This window comes from Pygocentrus nattereri, chromosome 14, assembly GCF_015220715.1.
Source record: "Pygocentrus nattereri isolate fPygNat1 chromosome 14, fPygNat1.pri, whole genome shotgun sequence".
In the NCBI taxonomy this organism is placed as follows: domain Eukaryota; kingdom Metazoa; phylum Chordata; class Actinopteri; order Characiformes; family Serrasalmidae; genus Pygocentrus; species Pygocentrus nattereri.
The window spans coordinates 26,152,582-26,165,000 of record NC_051224.1 but is presented as its reverse complement, the minus strand read 5'-3'; the positions used below and the strand labels follow the sequence as shown (position 1 = coordinate 26,165,000).

Genomic DNA, 12,419 nt, shown 5'->3' with positions numbered 1-12,419 from the left:
ATTTCTGCATCCGCCGTCTAAAGGCTACCACAACTGGCCTAAAATTTCTGCAGCTGCCATATGAAGGCTACCACACACGGTCTAAAATTTCTACAGCCGCAAAAAGGCTACCACACATGGTCTAAAATTTCTGCATCCGGCGTCTAAAGGCTACCACACGCGGTCTAAAATTTCTACAGCCGCAAAAAGGCTACCACACGGTCTAAAATTTCTGCATCCGGCGTCTAAAGGCTACCACACGCGGTCTAAAATTTCTACAGCCGCAAAAAGGCTACCACACGGTCTAAAATTTCTGCAGCTGCCATCTGAAGGCTACCACACACGGTCTAAAATTTCTACAGCCGCAAAAAGGCTACCACACATGGTCTAAAATTTCTGCATCCGACGTCTAAAGGCTACCACACGCGGTCTAAAATTTCTACAGCCGCAAAAAGGCTACCACACGGTCTAAAATTTCTGCAGCTGCCATCTGAAGGCTACCACACACGGTCTAAAATTTCTACAGCCGCAAAAAGGCTACCACACATGGTCTAAAATTTCTGCATCCGGCGTCTAAAGGCTACCACACGCGGTCTAAAATTTCTACAGCCGCAAAAAGGCTACCACACACGGTCTAAAATTAATGCATCCGGCGTCTAAAGGCTACCACACGCGGTCTAAAATTTCTACAGCCGCAAAAAGGCTACCACACATGGTCTAAAATTTCTGCATCCGGCGTCTAAAGACTACCACATATGGTCTAAAATTTATACAGCCGCAAAAAGGCTACCACACATGGTCTAAAATTTCTGCATCCGCCGTTTAAAGGCTACCACACATGGTCTAAAATTTCTGCAGCTGTCTAAAAGGCTACCACACGGTCTAAAATTTCTGCATCCGGCGTCTAAAGGCTACCACACGCGGTCTAAAATTTCTACAGCCGCAAAAAGGCTACCACACGGTCTAAAATTTCTGCATCCGCCGTCTAAAGGCTACCACAACCGGCCTAAAACTTCTGCAGCTGCCATCTAAAGGCTACCGCGCACGGTCTAAAATTTCTACAGCCGCAAAAAGGCTACCACACGCGGTCTAAAATTTCTACAGCCGCAAAAAGGCTACCACACGGTCTAAAATTTCTGCATCCACCGTCTAAAGGCTACCACACACGGTCTAAAATTAATGCAGCCGTCTAAAGACTACCACACATGGTCTAAAATTAATGCAGCCGTCTAAAAGCTACCACACACGGTCTAAAATTACTGCAGCCGTCTAAAGGCTGCTACACACAGTTTAAAATCTACTGCAGCCATGTAACCATTACTGCACATCATCTAGAATTACTTGAGCCGTCTAAAGGCTACCGCATACCATCTGAAGACTACTGCAGCTGTCTAAATTCGAATATCAAATTTGAATGAAATTCCCTGAGCTAGCATACACAAACACTCTGTGCTGTCTGTTTCAGCTACTTTGAGGAGCTTTTTTTTATATCTGATAAATCATCATTGCAAATTTGGGCTGAGTTTAGCTCCAGCCAAATTTAACACACCTGATCCAGGTAATGAAGGCCTTCAGGGGCCTCTGAACATCAGAGCCAGGTGTGGATCAGTGGTTTAGTGCTGCTGCCTCTGTGCTGTTCTGGTTGGTTGTGTCTGGCTGATTGTTTGATCTACCTGTGCAGGTGTGGAGTATGGACAACATGATCTGCACCCAGACTCTGCTAAGGCACCAGGGCAGTGTAACGGCGCTTGCTGTCTCCAGGGGGCGCCTCTTCTCTGGAGCTGTGGACAGCACAGTGAAGGTCAGAGACTCGTCTGAAGCTCCATCACTCATTCTGCTTTTTACACAGTACTTATCAGGTCAACGTCGGTAAACAGGCTGGTGCAGAACGGCGGACCATTCACTGAGAGAACACAGTACCGTTCTAGAGATCAGAATTTGTGTTTTCTGACTTCAAACTGACTTGGGACTTAAGAATAAAATCTTTTTTTCTTTCATATTCCTACCAATAAAATATACCTATAATTGATGATTTTGTACATATTTAGCTTGTTAATGTCTCTAGTGATGTCTTGGGTTTAAATAGATTGAAACAATCTTTGTACATATCTAAAGTCTCAATTTGAATATATGTACAATTTAATGAAACTTCTTTCTTTCTAGACACACACATATACATACATATACATATATAGTAACTCACAAAAGTGAGTACAGCCCTCAGATTTCTGCAAATATTTATTATACCTTTTCATGGAACTATGCTATAGAGGTGAAACTTGGATATAACAAAGTAATCAATGTACAGCTTGTATAGCATTACAGATTTACTGTCCTCTGAAAATAACTCATACAGCCATTAATGTCTAAATAACTGGCAACACAAGTGAGTACACCTCACAGTGAACGTCTCCAAATTGTGCCCAATAGTGTCGTTGTCCCTCCCTGATGTTAATCAGGAGCATGGCTGTTAAATTTGGTGTTTTGGGTACAGTTCGCTCATACTGGCTATATACACCATATATACTGGATATACGGTGGCCAAGGTCATACAGCAGTTTTCCAGGACAGGTTCCACTCCTGTTCCACAAGTTGAGTCCATGAGTTCTGTGTCATATCCAGAGGTTGGCTTCAAAAAATAAACACATGAGTGCTGCCAACATTGCTGCAGAGGTTGAAGAAGAGGGAGGTCAGCCTGTCAGTGCTCAGACCATATGCCAGACAATGCATCAACTTGGTCTGCATGGCCATTGTCCCAGAAGGACGCCTTTTCTGAAGCTGATGCACAAGAAAGCCCAGAAACAGTTTGCTGAAGACAAGCAGTCCAAGAATATGGATTCTTGGAACCATGTCCTGTGGTCTGAGAAGACCAAGATTAACTTGTTTGGCTCAGATGGTGTCCAGCATGTGTGGTGGCACCCTGGTGAGTAATACCAAGACAACTGTCTCTTGCCTACAGTCAAGTATGATGGTGGTAGTATCATGGTCTGGAGCTGCATGAGTGCTGACGACACTGGGGTGCTGCGGGTCATTGAGGGAAACATGTACTGTGACCTTCTGAAACAGAGCAAAGTGCACCGCATGGCAGTTTTCCAACACAACAACGACCCCAAACACACCTCCAAGCTGACAACTGCCTTGCTGAGGGTAAAGGTAATGGACTGGCCAAGTATGTCTCCAGACCTAAACCCAATTGAGCACCTGTGGGGCATCCTCAAGTGGAAGGAGGAGGAGCGCAAGGTGTCTAACATCCACTAGTTCTGTGATGTCATCATGGAGGAGTGGAAGAGGATTCCAGTAGCAACCTGTGCAGCTCTGGTGAATTCCATGCCCAAGAGGGTTCAGGCAGTGCTATATAATAATGATGGTCACACAAAATATTGACACTTTGAATACAATTTGGACACGTTCACTGTGCGGTGGACTCACTTGTGTTGCCTGCTCTTTAGACGTTAATGGCTGTGTGTTGAGTTGTTTACAGAGGACAGTAAATCTATACTGCTATACAAGCTGTACACTGACTAAGTTAGTCAAGTTTCATTTCTGTAGTATTGTCCCATGAAAATATCAAATATTTGCAGAAATGTGAGAGGTGTACAAACTTTTGTGAAATACTGGATATCTGTGTGTGTTTGTGTGTCCATAATGAAATTTCTTTAAATTATATATACATATACAGTACATAAGGGCATATAATATGTCTTGAATGAAGTTATAATACAATTAATTTCCATATATTTCAGTTGATCTCAGTGTAAGGTGACAGTATATTATTTATTTCTTAATAATAACTTATAGTACCTTCTCGTCCCCAAAATGTAAAATACTGAATAAAACTTCTGAAAGTATACTAGTACACTGTATAAGATATTAATGTTTGGAAAATCACAAGTGATTTTATACTTTGGAACAAACAGTGGTGCTTGAAAGTCTGTGAACCCTTTAGAATTTTCTATATTTCTGTATAAATATGACCTAAAACATCAGATTTTCAAGTCCTAAAAGTAGATAAAGAGAACCCAGTTGAACAACTGTACAAAAATATTATATTTGGTCATTTGTTTATTGAGGAAAATGATCCACTATTACATATTTGTGAGTGGCAAAGGTATGTGAACCTGTAGGATTAGCAGTTAATTTAAAGATGAAATTAGAGTGGTGTTTTTAATCAATGGGATGACAATCAGGTGTGAGTGGGCACCCTGTTTTATTTAAAGAACAGGGATCTATCAAAGTCTGCTCTTCACAACACGTTTATGGAAGTGTATCATGGCCCAAACAAAGGAGATTTTTGAGGACCTCAGAAAAAGAGCTGTTGATGCTCATCAGGCTGGAAAAGGTTACAAAACCGTCTGTAAAGAGTTTGGACTCCACCAATCCACAGTCAGATTGTGTACAAATGGAGGAAATTCAAGACCATTGTTTCCCTCCCCAGGAGTGGTCGACCAACAAAGATCACTCCAAGAGCAAGGTGTGTAATAGTCAGCAAGGACCCCAGGGTAACTTCTAAGCAACTGAGTCCACCACCAGGAGAACACTGAACAACAATGGTGTGCATGGCAGGGGTTGCAAGAAGAAAGCCACTGCTCTCCAAAAAGAACATTGCTGCTCGTCTGCAGTTTCCCAAAGATCACGTGGACAAGCCAGAAGGCTATTGGAAGAATGTTTTGTGGACGGATGAGACTTTTTGGTTTAAAAGAAAAGCATCATGTTTGGAGAAAGAAAAACACTGCATTCCTGCATAAGAACCTTATCCCATCTGTGAAACATGGTGGTGGTAGTATCATGGTTTGGGCCTGTTTTGCTGTATCTTGGCCAGGACAGCTTGCCATCATTGGTGGAACAATGAATTCTGAATTATATCTGGGTTCTCTTATCTACTTTTAGGACTTTTAGGTGAAAATCTTATGTTGTTTTAGGTCATATTTATGCAGAAATATAGAAAATTCTAAAGGGTTCATGAACTTTCAAGCAACACTGTACATATGTTACATAATGGTAGATACATAGCAATAAAACAATTCTGTTCTGAACTACAAAACTGTAAAAATACTTGAAACTTGATAATTATTCTCAGTCCTGGTCCTTGTGTGTATATGGAGCCCCGCTGGTGACATCCTGTATAAATGAAAATAAAGTGTGGTCATGACTTAGTAAGGCATGGAAATTAGACCCTGTCTTCTGTCTGACCGGTGCTCTGCTCTCTCTTCACTCTCACAGGTGTGGACATGCTAAAGGAGCCACCATGCTGGACTGTGATGACCACACTACAGCTCTCCCTCACCACATAGATCTCCGATTAACTCAGTCCGAGCTCTACATACCCTACGGTTACGTTCAGATCTCATTGCTTTCAGAGGACACAAAGGATGGGATCGGGAACGTGTTTGTTTTTCTGTTTGTGATTTTTCTTTTTTTTTTGTGATGTGGACACAAACTCTAGACCGAAGAACTGGGATCACAGTTGAAGAGGCCGCTTGCCTTACCACAAACGGTTTTTGGCCATGGACAGCTTTACAATGGCTGCCGTAACCATGATGATACTGAAACTCTGTTTTGTAAATAGACCACCTGTTCTGATCTGTTTAAGCTCCAAGTGATGATGCTGCAGGCTCCGTTCTCCAGACAATGAGCTTTAACCTCTCAGCTTAAAGCCTCGTGTTAACTGGCTATATAGGTAAAGAAACTTTGAGTTAAAGGGTAATTCAGGAGTCGTGTTACAGAAACTTCTTCACTCTGAAATCTGTTATTTGGTCTCCATGACGACTTCAGTCTGGGCTGAATTTGGGACCGTAGCTATTCCAGAACAACAGTTCCTAACTTCATAATCACATCATTAACTCCAGATAAGAAAACAGCATCACATAAACATCCTAACTTCTTCTTTCGGCTGCTCCCTTTAGGGGTCGCCACAGCGGATCATCTGCCTCCATCTTGCCCTATCCACTGCCTCCTCTACTTTTACACCATCTCCATGTCCACCTTCACTACATCCATAAACCTTCTCTGAGGTCTACCTCTTCTCCTTCTGCCCGTCAGTTCCATCTCCAACATTCTTTGACCAATATATCCACTATTCCTCCTCAACACATGTCCAAACCATCTCAACCTGGCCTCTCTGGCTTTATCTTCAAACTGCTCCACCTTCACTGTCCCTCTGATCTGCTCATTTCTAATCTTGTCCATCCTTGTCACTCTCAACGAAAATCTCAGCATCTTCATCTCCGCCACCTCCAGCTCAGCCTCCTGTCTTTTAGCCAGAGCCACAGTCTCCAAACCATACATCATAGCAGGACACACTACTGTCTTGTAAACCTTCCCTTTCACTCTTGCTGCTATCCTTCTGTCTCCACCCACTCCATCCTGCCTGCACCCTCTTCTTCACCTTTTTTCTACACTGATCATTGCTCTGGATGGTTGACCCAAGATATTTGAAGTCATCCACCTTTACGACCTCTACTCCTTGCATCTTCACCTTTCCACCTGCCTCCCTCTCATTCACACACATGTATTCTGTCTTGTCTCTACTGACCTTCATTCCTCTCCTCTCCAGTGCAAACCTCCACCTCTCCAGATTCTCTTCCACCTGCTCTCTACTCTCACCACAGATTACAATGTCATCTGCAAACATCATGGTCCATGGAGCCTCCTGCCTGACCTCATCTGTCAACCTTTCCATCACCATTGCAAACAAGAAGGGGCTCAAAGCTGATTCCTGATGTAACCCTACCTTCACCTTGAAACCATTTGTCAGTCCAACTGCACACCTCACCACTGTCTCACTATCCTCATACATGTCCTCCACCACCCTAACATACTTTTCAGCTACACTTCCTCATACATGTAAACCTCCTAAATATGGTCCTAACTTTAGGATAAACCTCAGTTTGACCTTTTTTACATCAGTAGTACAGCAGCTCACATTTTAATATTATTTTGATTACGTGTTTACAACAGACATAACAGCTGATTTTCAACTTCGATCGAGAAAGTTAAGATTTCCTATATGGAGATGAGATGCTATTAGATTCCTAAATTGAGATCAGATTCGCTTCTGTTATACAAATTTGTTAAAACAAAAAAAAGACCTAAAAGATCTAGGGCTAAAACAAAAGAGAGGAAGTTTCTGTAATACAGCCCCAGGTCCAGAAAGTAAAAATCCCCAGGATTTTGTTCCAGCTTTCTGCAGATTTCTCCTGCTGACCAGAGAAGCCAGGTGGTTGGCACAAATTCCTGGGGTGGGCTTTTACATTTGAAGTAACACCAAAAGTAAAACCTGTATGATCTCACATTCGCCCTTTCCATCAAAATCAGGAAGGAAGGAGGAAGCTGTCTTTGCTGCGCTTCCTGGATTTGTTTCTGATCCACTTTTTCTCCAGATAAGCCGTGTTTTGAGGGGAGGCTGAACTGAAGTGTTTTTGTTGAGGTGGAACATCAGTGCGAAGCCAGACGTCAGAAACAGGAGCAGGGTGTCTTCACAGCTGGTGATAATGACTTTATCGATTATAATGGGATCAGTTTTTGACGTCGATGCTCTCTCACTGTGCTCACCGTCATACAGGGTTAATGTGCTGTCAGCAAGTGTTCAGTGTGCAGGACGGGGCGACTGCTGAGGGTTTGGAGAACGAGCGCTTTAAAAGCCGCTCCTCTCTCAGTGCTGAATTGGGCTCCACACCCGCTAACATACTCTGATGCTGAGTGAATGCTTTAGTGAATACTAAGTGACTGCTAGCTGGGTGAATGTTTGAATGAATGTCATGAATGCTAACGGCGTAAATTCTAACTGCGTGAATGCTAACTGAGCGAATGAGTGAATGCTAATAAGGTTAATGCTGAGTGAATACTGGGCGAGTGCTAGTAGGGTGAATGCTAACTGAGAGAATGCTACTAGGGTTAATGCTGAGTGAATACTGAGCGAATGCTAGTAGGGTGAATGCTAAATGAGTGAATGCTAGTAGGATGAATGCTAAATGAGCGAATGTTTAATGAGTGAATGCTAATAGGATGAATGCTAACTGAGCGAATGCTACTAGGGTTAATGCTAACTGAGCGAATGCTAGTAGGATGAATGCTAACTGAGCGAATGCTAGTAGGGTGAATGCAAAAAGGGCAAATGCTAACTGAGCGAATGCTAGTAGGGTGAATGCAAAAAGGGCAAATGCTAACTGAGCGAATGCTAGTAGGGTTAATGCTAACTGAGCGAATGCTAATAGGAATAATGCTAACTGATCGAATGCTACTAGGGTTAATGCTAACTGAGCGAATGCTAGTAGGGCTAATGCTAACTGAGCGAATGCTAGTAGGGTGAATGCTAACTGAGCGAATGCTAGTAGGGTGAATGCAAAAAGGGCAAATGCTAACTGAGCGAATGCTAGTAGGGTTAATGCTAACTGAGCGAATGCTAATAGGAATAATGCTAACTGATCGAATGCTACTAGGGTTAATGCTAACTGAGCGAATGCTAGTAGGGTTATGCTAACTGAGCGAATGCTAGTAGGGTGAATGCTAACCGAGCGAATGCTAGTAGGGTTAATGCTAACTGAGCGAATGCTAGTAGGGTTAATGCTAACTGAGCGAATGCTAGTAGGGTTAATGCTAACTGAGCGAATGCTAGTAGGGTTAATGCTAACTGAGCGAATGCTAGTAGGGTGAATGCTATCTGAGCGAATGCTAGTAGGATGAATGCTAACTGAGCGAATGCTAGTAGGGTGAATGCTAACTGAGCGAATGCTAGTAGGGTGAATGCTAACTGAGCGAATGCTAGTAGGGTTAATGCTAACTGAGCGAATGCTAGTAGGATGAATGCTAGTAGGGTGAATGCTAACTGAGCGAATGCTAAAAGGGTGAATGCTAACTGAGCGAATGCTAAAAGGGTGAATGCTAACTGAGCGAATGCTAGTAGGGTGAATGCTAACAGACGCTGTGCTGTTCAGACATGCAGCTCTGTACGGAGTATTTACAGTGTTCAGTTAAATTCCTGCTCCTTCATCATGTTTGTGTATAAATGTTAAAAGTTTGGGGAAATTTTATAACCTATTTTACTCCAAACGCTCATGTTCTCTTTGTTGTTTACCGCGTTAAAGCCTAATCAGGTTTACTTCGAGAACAACAATATTACACCTGTAAATATGTGCACCAGTATGAGTGACAGTACTCTGTGGAACGTGAAGCTGAGTGTTGGAGATAAATACACAGAACCTTCTCACAGAGCTGCTTCACCATGAACTGAACCTGCACAGTGGAAATGAAAAGGTGTCCCTAAACTTTTGATTTCAGCACACTGGTTATTCTGCTTTACTCACTTGTTCTCGACGGTCATGGAGGACAAATCTTGCCGAATAACTCTGCGGTTCTCTGCTCTGAGGCTAACATGCTAATAGATCAGTTCCAGTAATTGAATACTGTAATCAGTGTGTAGTAATATAGATTAATTCAAAGCATTTATGAAGAAACAACAGACTGAATTCACAGGAGGGAAGAGAAAAGGTTTAAAGGCTCTCTTCCAAACCAGCACAGAGAGAAGGAAATAATGGGTGCCAATGCTTAAAGGAGAATTTCACCAATTTTTCAGAATTCCTGAATAACTCCGTGTGTCAGGTGTAAACAGGTGGTTCAGAGAGGTTTGGTGTGAAATGGTTCAGATGTCTTTACAGTAGTGGTGATAGGAACCAGGGGTCACCAAGACTATAGACATCAATGTTGATAATGGTAAAATAGTAGAAAAGTTTTCTTGGGGGACTATTTTGCTCCACAACACCCTGCATGTGTCCTTCCACCATGAATGGAGTTTAAGTTATCTAAACTATCATAAAACAGCGTCTCAGTCATCAGGCAGTGAATTCATAACCGTTTCATGTAGGAACTCTGTGAGGGAGTTTTTTGAGGTGGACGTCTGGTTCCTATCAACGCCACTGAACAGTCGTGACTAGATCAGGGCGTTTCACACCAAACCACTCTGAATTACTCTCTTTACATATTTAACAGTTAACTATACCGGGGTTTCAAAAACTTAGTGGATTTGTCCTTTTAAAGAAATCAGAATCAGTGTTGAATTTGCTCATGTAAGTGTTATTTTCTGCAGATGCAGTGGGTTGCCTTTTGAACAAAATCACTAAAAGTTCTGAATAGATTTTGTTGTACTTGCTATAATTGTGTTTGATGTTTTTGTAGTTTTGCACCGGCTGAACTGGTTCCTCGTGTGAGGATTGGGTTTTTTTTTTTCTCCACTGCAATTGTGGACAGGATCACTTGTAAAAAACCACGTATGCCTGATTTTACCATTAAAGCAGTGGATATTTTGAAGTTTTTGTGTTAAATAAGTTGCACAGAGTTTACAGAATGTACACGAGCAGTAAGTCGGTATGAGTGTCTTGTGTGCGTTTCCCTCCCTCTAGTGCACAACCTCAGAACTGCAAGCTACAATCCAAAAAGCACCACTCCAGCTTCACATAACAAGCTTTAATTAGAGGGGAAATTCAAAAGTCCTACATAATTAACTGGTTCAGATGTAAATAGAGCGGTTCAGAGTGGCTTGGTGTGAAACACTCCAGTAAAACTTGCCGAGTCAGAACTGTTCACAGTGGTGGTGATAGGAACCAGACGTCCACCTCTAAAATCTCCCTCACAGAAAGTTACTACATGAAATGGTTATCGATTCACTGCCTGATGACTGAGACGCTGTTTTATGATAGTTTTGAGAACTTACTCTCTTCATGGTGGAGGGATACATGCAGGGTGCTGTGAGACAAAATAAGATAAGATAAGGCTTTATTGTCACTCACATCACATGTGGTACATGAGGTGGAACAAAACATTGTACTCACGGTCCAGTCAACTCCCAAGTAACATAAACAAAAAGAAGGTGCAAATAAAGGGGTGGACCAATAACAGCAGCATGGACCGCAGCAGTATGAGTACGAGGTAGGAGGTGTACATCTAAATGCTGTTAATGTATAAAGTGACATGTGTGGATGATCTAGTGGAGGCACTGATTCAGTAAAGCAGCAGTTAATAAGTGGACATGAAGTGCCATTGCAGTGATTGTCTAATTGGAATTTAAGAGTCTTACAGCTTCAGAGAAGAAGCTGTTCCTCAGTCTGGTTGTTTTGCACTTAATGCTCCGCAGCCTCCTACCTGAGGGGAGCGGAACAAAAAGTGGGTGTGCTGGATGGGTGGGGTTCTTCATGATGCCAGTGGCCCTTTTCCTGCATCTGGAAGTGTAAATGTCCATGGTGGTGGGACTCCAACAGTCCTCTGTGCAGCCTTCACCACCCTCTGCAGAGCTTTCCTTTCTGCCACAGAGCAGCTTCCATGCCACACGGTGAAGCTGGAGCACACAAAACGCTCTCCACCACACATCTGTAGAATAAGGTGAGGACTGAGCTCCCGAGTCCAGCACGCCTCAGCCTTCTGAGGAAGTAGAGGCGCTGATGTGCCTTCCTGATCAGGCTGGAAGTGTTTTTACTCCAGGTAAGATTGTTACTTAGGTGTACGCCCAAATACCTATAACTGAAGACCACTTCCACTGCAGATCTGCTGACATGTAGGGGAGGGGAGGGATGGTGTTGCCCCTTCTGAAATTCACAATCATCTCCTTTGTCTTCTTCACGTTGATGCAGATTGTTCTCACTGCCCCAACTCTCCAGGTGTTCCACCTCCTGCCTATGGCCAGACTCATCAATATTTGTGATGCATCCGACCACTGCCGTACCACAGCCTGGATGGATGGCTGAGCAGTCATATGTGAGCAGTGTAAACAGGATGGGGCTCAGCACACAGCCCTGGGGGGGAGCCGGTGCTGAGGATGATGGTGGAGGAGGAGATGTTGTGGATCCTCACAGACTGTGGCCTGTTAGTCAGGAAGTCCAGGACCCAATTGCAGAGAGAGATGCTCAGTCCAAGTGTGTGGAGTTTGTAAGCCAAATCGTTCCCAAAGAAAAATTATTATTCCAGATTTTCCACTATTTTCCATCATCAACATTCCATATAAACTCAGAAGACTGATGTAGGTTCCCTGGTGGTTCTGGGTAGTAAATAAAATGTCTATATTTGTGTTGTAGGCATGTTGACCCCTGGTTCTTAACACCACCAGTGTAAAGACATCTGAACCATTTCACACCAAACCCACTCTGAATCTTTGTTTACATCTCACACACTGAGTTATGCAGAAAATGTTGAAGTAATTTCGTCAACAAAAGCAAAATAGTCACCAGATAGCTTAATGCAAGTGACTTCATGCTAACTAGTGGCTACTAGTGTCCATTCAGTGTTAGCCACATTAGCATTGCACAAACTTGCTTTAATTCTTACAGGTTTCTCAGACTTATTCTGCAGCATCAGTAGTGAATCTCACCATATTGGAGATTGTGTTTTTGTTCCTTAGTTCATGTCCAGGAAACTGGCCTACATTGTTTTCTATACTTGAAATAGTAACTAGGCTA

General features: G+C 42.8%; 1 protein-coding gene across 3 annotated transcripts in view; it reads left to right on the top strand.

The window, feature by feature from the left end:
• traf7 (TNF receptor-associated factor 7) overlaps positions 1–5,938 on the top strand; it is a 41,774-nt gene extending 35,836 nt beyond the window's left edge. For all 3 annotated transcript variants that reach the window (XM_017713763.2, XM_017713764.2, XM_017713765.2), the window contains exons 20-21: positions 1,661–1,780; positions 5,200–5,938. In XM_017713763.2, the coding sequence (XP_017569252.1) occupies positions 1,661–1,780; positions 5,200–5,214 (135 nt within the window). In that variant the 3' untranslated portion in view covers positions 5,215–5,938. The remainder of the gene's footprint in view (positions 1–1,660; positions 1,781–5,199) is intronic.
• Positions 5,939–12,419: the final 6,481 nt, after the last annotated feature.